General features: G+C 38.2%; 1 protein-coding gene across 1 annotated transcript; it reads left to right on the top strand.

The window, feature by feature from the left end:
• The first annotated feature begins 8,533 nt into the window (after nt 1-8,533).
• Nucleotides 8,534-9,909, top strand: MYB59 (myb domain protein 59). Its single transcript, XM_006844227.3, has 3 exons — nt 8,534-8,795; nt 8,906-9,035; nt 9,281-9,909. The coding sequence occupies exons 1-3, from the start codon at nt 8,681-8,683 to the stop codon at nt 9,675-9,677; spliced, it is 642 nt and encodes a 213-aa protein (XP_006844290.1). The 5' UTR covers nt 8,534-8,680; the 3' UTR covers nt 9,678-9,909.
• The last annotated feature ends 4,391 nt before the right edge of the window (nt 9,910-14,300 follow it).

The raw sequence follows: 14,300 nt of genomic DNA, 5'->3' as shown, positions 1-14,300 counted from the left end.
CTCACTCAAGCTAAATCGTGTGGGCGCCCTCTTTGAACACGTCAGAAAGCCCTACAGTCCTACAATTAGTTGTACTCTCATGTTTCTGCAATCGCACACACATGTTAACTTTACAAGCTAAGTAGGCCAAGGGACCCCACCTTGTCTCTGGGAGAATGCATACAGGAATGCACATCCAAAAGAAGAAGAAAAGAGTATGAGGATAGAGATTGGGGTGATGAAAGGAGAAGAAAGAGATAGAATAGAGGAAAGGGGAAGAGAAGAATTTGACCAAGTGGCCAGACTAACACAGTAACTAGACCAGCAAGTGATTGACCCGGCGTCGTAGCAAGATAAGCACTGTAACTCAGACAGACACTGCAGCAATACTACTCGACGACATAACCAACACCAGACCAGCCTGGCATGATGGCTAGCCTGTCGTGGCAGCAAGATGGGTACAGTAACTTAGACCGGCATGATAGCAATATTACTCGGCGACAAGACTACTATGGCAGTGCTTGACTTAGCCTCCCTTGGTCAAACAAGGGGGAAAGAGAGAAGGATAAGAAAAGAGAAGAGAAAAGAAGGAGAGATAAGAGAGAAGAAAGAAAGAGAAAGAAGAAAAAGAAGAAGAGAAGAGAAGAGAGAGACAAAAATAAGAGATTGAGAGAGAAGACATAAGAAAGAGAAGAAGAAGAGAAGAAGGGAATAGAAGAGCAGAGAAGAGAGAAGAAGAAGAGAGAAGAGAAGAAGAGGGTAGAAGAAAGGAATAGAGAGAGGCAGATAAGAGGAAGAGAAGAAAGGAGAGAAGAGAGAGGAGAGAAGAAAAGAAGAAACGAAGAGAAGTGAGAAAGAAGAGAAAGGCGAGAGAAGGAAGAAGAGGGAGCAAGAAGAGAGAGAGAAGGAAGAGAGAAATAGAGAGAAGAAAGAAGAGAAGCATGGATGACAATGGGCTTCCACCGTCCATGACAGGGGAGAGAGAAAGGGAGGGAGGCATGGACGGTGATGAGGTTTTGCCGTCCATGAAAGGGAAGAGAAGAGAAAAGAAAGCATGGGCGGCGATGAGGTTCCCCCGTCCATGACAGATGAGAGAGGAAAGAGAAGAAAACATGGACGACAATGAGGTTCTGTCGTCCATTATAGAGGAGAAAAAGAAGAAGAAAACATGAACGACACTGAGGTTCCACCGTCCATGACAGAGGAGAGAGAGGAGAAGAAAACATGGACGGTGCTAGGTTTCTGCCTTCCATGACAGAGGAGAGAGAAAGAAGAAGAAAACATGGATGGTGATAGGGTTCTGCCATCCATGATAGAGGGAAAGAAGCAGGAGAGAGAAAATAGAAGACATGCATGACGATAGGCACCACCGTGTGCGTCATAAGGGACTTAGACATGACCCAACGCGCCACTTTGGGAAAGGGCTTGGTTCAATGTCTTTGTCACAGAATAGATGGAGAAATGTCATACGCTGCAATGAGCATCACCGTGCATGACATGGAGACAGGGGAGCTTGGACAGAGGCCCGACCTGCCACTTGGTTTAAGGTCCGACCCATATGTATGTTCTAAGAGATTAAGGGAAGAAAGAGGATGTCATGCTTGGATGGACACCACCATGCATGACTGGAGAGAAGAGAGAAAGGAAAGATCAGAGAGAAAGAAAGATAGAGAAGAAAAAGAGGAGAGAGAAAGAAAGAGAAGATAGGAGGAGAGAGAAAGAGAAGAGAGGAGAGAGAAAGAGAAGGAGGAGAGGAGGAAAGAGAAAGAGAGAGAAGAGAGGAGAGAGAAAGTTACCTTCATCGGAGGGTATCAGACTCTTCTTCTCTCTCCTCTCTCTCTCTCCAAGACGTGCTCACAATTTTAATGTGAAACTCTCAAATTTTATTCATGAAATTGAAAAGTGAGGGAAGTCTTTTACAATTAGGCTTAGCGTGTATTTATAGAATTGGGCCCAAACATGGGTGGATGCCCAAAATATAGCCTAATTGATGATAATTGAATTAAAAAAAAATCTAAAAATGGGTACAAAATGACAGTTTTGCCCCTGCCCAACAATACAAAAATTTCAAAACAGTCCATGCTGCTGCCCTAAAACATGCGTGATCTTCCATGGATGATTCGGGGTTGCTTCGACTCCCATTTGCCGAAAGATGATTACTTTCTCGTTGGGCTCGGCAAGATGATCAATTTGATAACAACTTCAAGCCACGGATCGCGTTTTTAGGCCACGATCATGCGACTTGAAATTTGTATGAATCTTGGAAACTTTCGACCGATAGTGTGCTTGTTTCTTGATATTTTTCTTTGATTTCTTTGCTGAATTGGATTGAGCATGTCGTCACGATCGCGTTGCAACAAACATAGCTCGATTTCGTGACCGAATGAAGATTTTTCCATCTTGGGTTTTTTACCGGACCTTGAATTCAAGGAGCCAGAATCTGTAGAAATTTTGATCCCTTCGTGTGCCGAATCTAACCGTTCATCGTATGCAGGGTTCGGACCAGACATAGCCTCAGACCTTACATACGTGATGCAACTGGTTTCAAATCGATCGGGTACTCGAGTGCCATGATGCGGCGGCTCGAGTGAGTCATGCTACTGCTGAATTTCCTGCAACTATCTTCACGAATCGCCAACTTCTCTCTAGTTTTTCTCCCTGCTCGGGTATTGTCACGGGGTGTACCACATATAAAAAATGTTCGTCTTGACGAGATGTACACGCTCACAAAATTTGAGAGTGATCTGACTCATAATGAATGAGATATGAGCCTCCAAAGTTGTTTCTCATGCCTGTGCAAAATAGTCTCATTTAATGGAGATTGATGCAAGGAGGCCGCACGAGAATAGCGTGCGTCCTACCCCCTTTTTAATGTTTCACCCATAACTTTGTCTTGGAACGTTCGTTTAAGTCGAAACTTGACTCCTGAGGGTTTTCGACCGTGTCGGATCCAATGGCAGTGATCCCACACTCATTTGACTAACCAAAAATAGAGTTCTAGTTATGGGGTCTGTTTCAGGGTGCTAGAGGCTGATTTTTTCGAAATTGTTTCTTTGTCTGCATTACCTTAGATATGTCGGATTGTGACAAAACTTGGCAGGTGGCCTTTTGAAGTCCTTAGAAAGATTCTAACTCGTTCTAAGGCAATTATGAGGCTGTTAAAAGTTACACTGTATGTCAGGGCTTTATTGACCAGCTTCTCCTTTATTCCGCATAGGGGATCCAAGGTGCTGAAAAATGTGTTCAAACAGTGTATACCATAAAGCCAGTGGGACTGACATTACTTTCATGACTTTATATGTAGATGAAATTCTAATATCTAGTAGCACCCTAGACCATATAAGGGACACAAAGGAAATGCTATCAAGCAATTTTGATATGAAAGATATGGGGGAGACTTCTTATGTGTTAGGGATTCATATTATAAGAGATAGAGCAACCCGCATTATTCAATTATCTCAATCTACATATTGCAAGAAAGTTCTTCTGAGATTTGGTATGAGTGAATCCAATCCTATAGCTACACTTGTGGAAAGGAGAGGAAAATTAAATGTCAATATGAAACCAAACAATGATCTTGAGAGAAATGAAATGGAAAGGATCCTGTATCGAAGTGCTATAGGATCACTAATGTATTTAACCATGGAAACTAGACCCGATCTAGCTTTTGCTCAAAGCTTGATCGGTCAATTCCAAAGTGATCCTGGATTAGAACATTGGAAAGCCATGAAAAGAATCATGAGGTAGACCATTGATTATAGATTAACCTATGGAAATGTGAGTGAGCTTAAATTTTTAGGATACACGGACTCCGACTATCAAGGAGACCCGGTTGACACGAGATCCACTTTGGGTTATCTATTTCTTTATGGGGTTGGTGCCATTTCTTGATGCACCAAGAAGCAAGACACTGTAGCCCTATCCGCCATGGAAGCCGAGTATATGGCTTTAAGTTCCGCAACTTTAGAAGCCATTTGGATTAAGAAGTTCTTCAATCATCTTAACTTCATGGAACTATTAGAATCATCTAAAACATGGAACTATTAGAATCATGTGTGACAATCAAGCTGATAGCAGTGGCAGTTGAATCAAGGCCCCACAACAAAATTGCAATGAACGAAATAGAAAAGGGAAGAGAGACAATAGATCAACACAACATATACTTGGTTCAACAATGATGCCTACATCTATGGAGGGTAAACCAGTATTTCATTCATAGGGATTATTCTGATTTACCATAGATTTATAAAGTTACAATTCTTGCTTTTTAGGAAACAAATCCTATTATAACTGTAATCTGGCAAAATATGAAACTCAATATAGGAAACTTAATATCTTGTAAAATACAAGAGAGGAAACTCAATGTCTGATTTCTATAATTGTCGACAGTAATCATAGGTTTCTATAACTGTCGACAGTAATCATATACTGCAATTCTCTTCTTTTTTAAACAACAATCTTATAGCTCATACTGTTGCTCTTGTTATTTATTATGTGATTATTGTTTATTGTTTTTCTTGTTGCATCATTGTATAATCCCAATAACATCATTGTATATTTTGTGTAGCATACCATGTTGTCTAGCAATTGTTTTTCTTGTTGCAACATTGTATGATCCCAATAACATCATTGCATATTTTGTGTCATGATATAGAATAAATTTTAATAAAAATTTAGATAAAAATTTATCAAGGACCCAAAATTCTAATAATTCATAGTATAATCAACAATTTTACTATATCCTCAAACTAAAAACTGTTATCTGTTAAAAAATATCATCTATTACATATGCCAATTTTTTTACACCACTCCGAAACTCATAATTTTTCAACTTAACTAATTACTGGCCATCTGTATTTTTTTCCATGCTTCTCCTCCAATTTATTACTGATTTTTTAAATTTAACAATATATTATTATTCCCCAAAGTTTTTAGAGAAAAATACAAAAAACCCCAGAACTACACTTTCTATGCAAATTACCTCCAACCTAACTTTTTCTCTCACTTTTTTCCCCAAAATACACTTTCTATCCAAATACCCCCAAACCAAATAAAAATAAAAAAAATGCTTAAACTACTCTCCCTTACTTTTACCTTACCCACGCCTCTATCTCCTCTATCCCACCAAAATAGGAGCTCCGACACTATGTAAGTGCGTCCGGCAGTAGAGCTCTGGCACTGTGTAAAGTGTGGTCTGGTAGTAAGACTCCGGCACTGTGTAAAGTGTGGTTCAGCAATAGGGCTTCGGCACTGTGTAAAGTGTGGTCCGGCAATTGCAAAGGGTGGTCCGACAATAGATGTTACTGGATTCCAAGGCTCCGACACTATGTAAAGGGCAGTCCGACAGTACTCAGTTTCGGTCCGGTATTTGTCTTAGAGCGGTTCAGTACTTGGGCGCTCCAGCAATGTGCTACTGGGGTCCAAAAGTCAACGTCAAATCTAGCCAAAATGATTTTTGTGTATGGGAAGGGCATTTCCGTCTAAAAAAATGAACTTTTCCTTAGAGGTATTTACGTAGAAAGTTTGTTGAGAAAAAGAGTGGGAGAAAAAATTAAGTAGAGGGTAAATTGCATAAAAAGGGTAGTCTTGAAAATTTTTTGTAATTTTCCCAAGTTTCTAACTATGATTCAACCCTGGTGGATCACGTAATACGGTCACTCAATATGTGAACCTTTCTGTAATTAAAATCCTGGACTTGGTTCTTGTTAAAATAAAATATCATCATTTCCTAGAGCGAATGGCAACTAAGTTTAGTGGGGTGCAACATCAAAAAGGAAATATTAAATATTGCACTAACTTCCCAAAAATTTATTAACTTGGGGAATTTTTTACAGGAAGACTCTTCACAATGCTCAACAGCACTTATCTCCTCCTCCTCCTCCTCTTTATTTACAGTCCAATTTTGTGTGGTTGCCTGAACATTCTACAAATCCCATTGACGGTACAATAATGTTACTCCTAAAGAGCATTAGAAATTAAATAACTGTTACTTGCTTCAAGCAATGACGCAATTCGCACTCTGCATATTTTTAATTCATGATGACATTTAACATACAGACAATGCTTTTTGCTTTGTCGTATTAAAATTAGAACTTACTCCACGTGTCCTCCATGCACGTGGTCCCCATCTACATTTTAAGCGCGTATACTATGCTCCTGCGGGGACTGTTAACTTACATAGCTGGCCAAAAACCTTCGGAAGATTTTTTTAATCTAAAATCTGACAACCACTTAAAAATAATTAGATGACTAATTCAAAAGATTTTTTTTTTTTGAATTTAGAGTTTTCTAATATTTAGATCTCACTATTAATATTGAAAGACAAAAAATTATTGCAATTCTTGTAATGTATCATTTATGGGCCCAATGGAATTCATCGGTATAAAAAGAAGCTTCAAATAGAGATTTTTTCTTTCGACCATATTTTGATTGTTAATACAATGTAGGACCGCTACTACAAGCAATACTACATCTTTGATCATGAAATATCGATTGCTTGTTGAACTCTGCGAATCGCATGAAATTAGGATTATCCAAATTTGAGAGTCAAAGACTTTCATAAAATGTTCTTGGTGGAAAAAAATGTGAGTGAAAGACCCCACTAAATCAAATTTTTTCCATGAATCTAAGAAATAGTGAGAATTTTCATCTCTCTCAATTCGAAGATCCAGGATTTGAGTTGATGTCTTTTCATTGATTCCTCTTAAAGATTTCATTTCAATTGAAATTTGCGTATTCGTGGTGATACTTAGTATATGGGTTGAAGAGGTTAAATCCCTAAAATTTAAGATTCTAAAATGCTCGCAATCAATAATTTCATTAAGCTTTTATTTTTACGTGACACACACATGAGGAGGCCAAAAATCTCAAGGTTTAAAGGAGAGTCCCCTACACATGCATATATATACACATTGCAATTTTAAAAAAACAATGAGGTATTTTCATGTCAATATTCAAGTAAATAACTTCATATCAGTGTCCGCAAAATCGAACCAGAATGATTAATCGGATATCAGCCTGGAAGCAGCTTAACCGGTAAATCGACCGATTCAACCGCTCTAACCAGGCAAGCCCCAAGCGGTCAAATATTGAGCAAAATTGATTTCTTCATAGTTAATTGTGTAAAATTGATTTACATATGGATACCACAAACTACAACTATTCAAAACTAACATATGTATCTTTGGTGTATGATACCTTGGGCTTCTCTAGACATCAAGGGTTCCCAAAAAAAACAAAAAACAAATTAATAATAATAATAGTCAAGAGTTTGGTTGGGCAAAATTGTTTGGACCCAGACCAAGCTAACTTTCTGTTAATCGTTTCTCTTGACACACATTTAGCATTTTTCTTTTTTTGTATTTTTGGGTAAGTCAGTGGGGAAATTTAGCATATTTATTCCTAATAAATACAATTTGAACAACATCCAGATATAACGTCGAACAAAAGTGCCTTGAGCCGCCCACGATATGTATTTACATAGCACTTATGCTATGCTCCTGCCAGAGCATGAGGTAGATTTAGTCCCTCAGTCAGTATACCTATTTGAGAGGGTATTTTTAACCTGAAATTTTGGCAAATACTTAAAGAGTGACTAGGAGATTCTTTTCAAGAGAAAACATTGGAGTTTTGAGTTTGTTAGCACTTAGATCTCACCAACTAAAGATTGGATTAGATCGCACCAACTAAAGATTGGACGGTCTATATTCAAATCTTGAGACATTATTTTTTTCAATGGCATAGAGAGAGAAATTTGCTTTTTTTTTGTTTTGTTTTTTTTTTTTTTTTTTAGCAAGCTTTCTATGCTTCTTCTATAGCATAAAACTTATATACTTCCCCTTATCCAACCATCCATTTTAAATGGATGGCTAAGATGACCTTAAAAACAATGTCACGTCTCTACACTATTTTATTTTTCAATTTTTTTTATAAAATATTTTAAAACTAAAATTTGGCCATCCAATCCTCTCTTAAACTTGCACTTGGGAAAAATATATATAAAAAAAAAAAATTCTCAATAAAATAAAATGATCAAAATACGCTATATAAGGAGTATTTTGGTAACTATATTTAATTAAAAATTATTTTTAGTATTTTTTTAGGTGTGCCCCAATGAGAAGATGGTACATACAAAATTTCATATTCATAAAATTTGTTAAAAAATAAAAATAAAATACTTTAATGCATCAGATCTAGATCAAACCGTGAGTGGTTGATTTGATCAAAATTGGTCGGTTGGATGGCAGGGGAAGAATATATCTTCTATACTGTAGGGGAAGTATAGAAACCTTTCTTATTCTTTTTTATATTCAGGTTAGTATATGTGTTGAAGAGGCGAAGAGGTTGCATCCTCTTATATTTGATTTTGCACAAGTGAGTAAATTGATATTATACTCTCTGGGAGTATGAAATCTTTCGGAATATATATATTCATCACATTTCATTCACTCTAGTACATGTTCCGTAGTGATCAGTACTATCACTCCCAAAAAAAGAAATGACATCCAGGGTGCACATTCTGGAAAATATATATATATATATATACACACACATACACATACACACACCCATAGAGCAAGCTAAATTACGAGGGAAAAAAGAGGGAGATGTAATATAAAAAAGAGATAAGTGATGTCGGCAAAACTGACGGCCTTAAATATCAGGTGGAAGGTGAAGAAGAAAGAGGCGAAGAGCAAGGGAGATGGCATGCATAGAGATTCGGAAGGGGCCATGGACGGAGCAGGAAGACTTGCAGCTGGTTTGTTATGTGGGGCTGTTCGGTGAGCGGCGCTGGGATTTCATAGCCAAAGTTTCAGGTTTGAGGGGAGGAGGGGCACTACTCAAGTAAGATTAATTTGGAGGTAATAAAGGAAATATGATGGGGAGGGGCGCTGCCTATTTAACCTGGATCAAATTGTTGTTGTAGGTCTCAACAGAAGTGGAAAGAGTTGCAGGTTGCGCTGGGTTAACTACCTGCGCCCGGACCTCAAGCGCGGTAAGATCACTCCTCAAGAAGAATGCCTCATCCTTGATCTCCAATCCCGATGGGGAAACAGGTATATATATACATACATATATACACATGTGACTCATGCTTTTGGTCTAGAAGACTTGGAACTTCTTCACTATATATATATATATATATATATAGTATGCACCTTTATTCTAGCTGTTGTTTTCAATTTACTTCGAAAACGTGGAGTATTGTGCAGTGATGGTTTCAGTTTTTAGGTGGCCCTTGTTGTTGTGAATTTGTTTGGAAGTCTTGGGAGTATGTTGAACCGAGGGTTTCACTTTTTAGGTGGTCGAGAATTGCTCGAAAATTGCCAGGAAGGACAGATAATGAGATAAAGAATTACTGGAGGACCCATATGAGGAAGAAGGCGCAAGAGCGTCGAAACGATCCATCACCCCAGTCATGTTCATCTTGCTTGACATCTGATAAAGAACGAGAAGGACGGATGCTGGAGAAAGAGGGCACGAAACTTAACAAGGAGGAAGGAGGTGAGGAGGGAAAGAGTTTGATGGAGGAGATATGGAAGGAGATTGAAGATTATGAAGGAGAGTTTAAATTCTCGAGTTCTTCTTCAATGGAATCTCCTCTGTGGGAGTACTCATGGGACTCACTCTGGAAGATGGAGACTGGTGAGGAGGAATCCTTGGCACCCATGTGTGATCCTCATGATAGGGAGTCATGAGGGTCTTAGGGCTTTGCTCTCTCTCTCTCTTCCCATGTCCATGTACTCTCTCTCTTCCCATGTCCATGCATGTGTAGTATAGGGGTTAAATCAGGGTCTTGGGGTTTGGTCTGTGTCCTCTTTGTACATGCATATGTACAGTACCCCTGTGAACGGTCACTGGGTGGTCATGCTACCTACTTTATCAAGAAGGAGATGAGGTTAAACTTAAACAAGCATTTTTAGTTCACCATATCCGGTCATAATTTTAAAATTAATTAAGCATATTAGTACTAACACCTATCTAGCCAAATCTTAAACTACGCATATCTAGTACAAGATTGACCGACCTCACCTCGATTTGGGGTTACCAAATATCCATTGTGATGAGCGCGGGACCACTAAGAAAATGACAACAATGGAGCTTTAACAAAAACTTATTATTTATACTCTCTTAACCACACAAATCTCTTAACCTCCAAGCTACCCAAGTGAATTAGAATCAAAATAATGGAGAAAAAAAAAAAAAGCACACACTTTATAGGTGGAAATGGAAAGAAAGAGGCAATAAAAGGGAACAATAAATTAGTGGCTTTGGGAGGCAGGGAAAGGTTTAATGGGTTGAAGCTCCTTTTGAAAGAGGGACACGCAGGAAGAAGAAGCAATAAAAATGGATGGGAAAAGTGATAAGCTCTATGTGGGTCCATGGCCCTTTCTGTGCCATGGCGACCACAAAAGGCCCCTGTGTTTAGTAAATGATCTGATCAAGGGACTAGAAGTAAACTATGCTCATGAGGGAACATACGTACTTATCAAAAAAAGAATGATTTACATACATACCCTAAATATTTTTGTAAAATACAAAATGCTCTATTTATAGGTAGAAATTATAAAGAAAGTCGGTCAACCCTCATTTTTAATTTTCTAAAATTGCCTCTTGGTTTGATAATGAAATCCTCAGTTCGAATTTATTTTATTTATTTTAGTTTTTTTCATTAGTAGGGACATTCCCTACAAACAAAAAAATAAAAAATAACAATTAAAAGTTAGTCTGAGGATGTCTTCGGACCGAAGAGTAATTTTGGAAAAAATAAAAAAGTGGGTTGATTAACTTTCTTTGTAATTTCTACCTATAAATGTACCATTTCGTATTCTAGAAAACAATTTAGGATCCATATGTAAATCACTCAAAAATATATTTCTTCACAAAAAAAATATTTCTCGGCCCCACAAACGGGAAAAACTAAAAAATAACAATTAAAAGTTGGTCCAATGATGTCTTCCGACCGAAAGGCATTTTTGAAAAAAAAATATAAAAAGGGGCTGACCAACCTTTTTTGTAACTTCGATTTATAAATGGAGAATTCCGTATTATAGAGAAAAATTTAAGATCCATATGTAAATGACTCCAAAAAAAATATTTCTCCATTAAACCAGGGAGTTCTGTTAAAATAGATCGCGAATTGTTCAAGTTGTGGTCCCTCATTTTTTGAATATACTTACTAAAAAATTAAAAAGAAAAATGAAAAATAAAGACAAATCCTGCAGTGGTTAGGTGACTTATGCCATGACTTATGCCATTGATTGACTAAGCCATGCTCACCAGTTGGCCTTTACAAAAACTATCACGTAACCATATCCAAAGAGCTAGGAAATCTCTCCTATTGGAAGGATTTTCATCCACTAAAAATAGGATATGTATTTTTATTTTTCTGGCAAAATAATCCGACTTGGACTTCCACGTCATTTTCCATTAGCCAATTTTGAGACATAATTTTAATAATAGACGCCCATACTTTTTTGTCCATCATTTTGTAATGAGATCCTGTCAGCCCTTATACCTATTACTTATCAGTGATGGAGATGATCTGTATGCAACCCACTCAGATGGGACATTTTTGAAGGGCAGTGGTGGATTTTTCTTCTATGTTTTTTCATATCATCGCCCTCCACCGTTCATATTGTCCACTACATTAATGCAAAGACGAATGTTCACTGTTGGACTTATGCCCATAAAAAAATAATTTGGTGATAACTGTTGAAAAAAATGTTGGGTATGTGTGGCCATTAAAGGTGTTATGAAAACTTGTATAAACATTTTATATAGAGAAATATAAACTCAATAGAAGTGTGGTCCGCTTGTGGACCATAATAGGCAAATTGTATATGTTGATACTCGAACTTGGCTCGACATGCTAGGCCAGTCTAGTTGAAAAGACTAGGCACCTGGGCATAGAGTTAAACAGATGAGGGTTATGTAAGTCATCCCTTGATGAGGTAGAAGTTGTTTGGATGAGTGAGCCGAGGGACTATGTGGCCCTTGTGTGCGATGGTTGACCTTTAGAGACTGGGCCAAAGCCTCATCCCTGAACCATCGCACGACTTGTACATAGCCATATCAAGAAAGCAATCCACTTTTGAAGTTGAAGGGTGTACATGTGCGAGAGATTACCCCTATGCACCATGGAGCTGTTGTTGCATCATGGTCTGGGGGACCATGAACTGATCTCTATGGGAGAACCTGTAATCCATAGACTGAGATTGTGTCTTCTTGCCTATTGGCTGACTTTGTGACCCAATCATGAACCCATGCAGTTGACTGTGGGTCATGAGAACCACTGGGTCAGTTTACGAAAGCTAGTACGGATCATAGTCCACAGTTGCAGGTGGAGTGCTTCAATATATTCATAATTCCTAAACCTTTACGGATCTAATTCCCATCAAAATTAAATAGTTTTAATTAAGTTTGTGTTTTATGATTTTCATAATGATTATTTGAATTTTTATGATTCTCTTGATATTTTATGTTTACTATTTGATTTATAAGATACGAGAAAATCAATTTTCAATGTTTCAAATAATAATACATAAATAAACATTGTTTATAATTATTTAAACATCATTAACTAACTAACTTAACATATGGGGGGCCACTATGAAGGGTTTGGGGGGGGGGGGGGGGGGGGGGGATTTTAATGATTAACAACATGGCGATTGTGTGGGGCCCACTTCGAGCCATCTAAGGTGGCACACCCCACACAAGGAACAAATGGACTACCATTTGGTCCAAGCCCCCTCATGCTAAGTTTGGCTTTCTAATTTTGTGCTAAAGCTTTAATGGTTTAGGAATCAAGATAATACATTATGGTATGTCTTGTGAATCAAGATATTTGACTTTCAAGATTATGTGAATATGGAATGAATATCCATAAAAAGAGAAAGTATGGTTATATTTTTCTTATTTGAATATTTGATGGGAACAAGTTTAGGAAATGGAGGATAAGGTTCTAGCACCTATTGATATTCGACTTCTGAAAATATGTGGTAAGGACACAAACCGCACCTACATCTACCCGGCTTATAATTTCAATCGACACGTATCTGTGCACTACATAGGCATCGCGCCCTATTTTCTTTGGCTTTCAAAAACCAGGGTGCGATTTGAAATTGCACCCCATTTCAGGGAGCCACTTCACATCACACTTTATTGTTTTCCCTCACGTCCATTGATCACATGCCACCACTCGAATACCTTTCGCGACATGTGTCTCACATGAAGGGCCCACGTCCTACATAATTAACAACTCATACAATTTTGCATGCCACTTCGAATAGCATCCTATGGTGCAACTTCGAATAGCGCTATGTTAACAAGTCACATAATTTTGTGCCCTTATTCGAATAGAAACCTATGGAGCAACTTCGAATAGCACCCTGTTAAAAGAACTGAATGTTGATGCACGTAGCATTACTTGAATAAATTTTATGACACTTGTCACACATGTGGAGCCCATGTTCTACATTGAGGCCAACACGTCCCAAGTACGGTGCCAATTTGAATAGCGCCCTAAGGAGCGACTTCAAATCGCGCCCCAATTTTAACCGAACAGAGGTGCGACTTGAATTAATGCCTCAACCAGTCAGCTAGCCGTTAGGACACATGTAATTGATTCCACCACCTGCAACATATGTGGCGCTTCTCTAAGGCCCACGTTCTGCATGCACGCCAATGTGTTTAGAATAGGGCACCATTTGAAATAGCACCCTAGGTCACAACTTCAAATCGGGTCCTATTTTGGGCCAAACGATGGAGTGATTCAAAGTAGCACCATAGTCAGTCAGCTAGCCATTGGGACACGTGTCATCATTGTTGCCACCTACACGCTCAAAATAGGGTGCCACTTGAAATAGCGCCCCAGGGCGCGACTTCAAATCGTGCCCTATTTTGGGCCAAATGATGGTGCAATTTGGAATAGCGCCACCCATCAGCTAGCCTTTAATGCGCGACTTGGAATCATGCTCCAGGGCATCATTTGAAGTCCCACCTTTTTTCCTTGGATTCAATTTTCACTCGAATTTTCATTGGGTACCCCTCTAAAAATCTATAAATAGCCCTACCGCAAAATTTCAAGTTACCTTTTAGAGATTGTGTTAAAATTATGCTAAATTGTTGTGAGAAGAGAGAATTTACAAGTCTTGCTTGCTTAAGGACCAATTTATGCTCAAGGTTTCAAGAAGTAGACGATTTGGTACTTAGAGGAGGTAACACTTGTTCAATACTTCATATCACTTTAGTTAAATTGTCTTCATATCTCTCTTCTTCCTCCAAAGGTCAATCTTTATTATTATGTTTGCATCCTTTTA

The sequence above is a fragment of the Amborella trichopoda genome, chromosome 8 (genome assembly GCF_054954075.1).
Source record: "Amborella trichopoda isolate Santa Cruz 75 chromosome 8, AtrichopodaSantaCruz75HAP2 v2.0, whole genome shotgun sequence".
Classification (NCBI taxonomy): Eukaryota; Viridiplantae; Streptophyta; class Magnoliopsida; order Amborellales; family Amborellaceae; genus Amborella; species Amborella trichopoda.
This window is presented reverse-complemented; position numbering and strand designations above follow the sequence as displayed.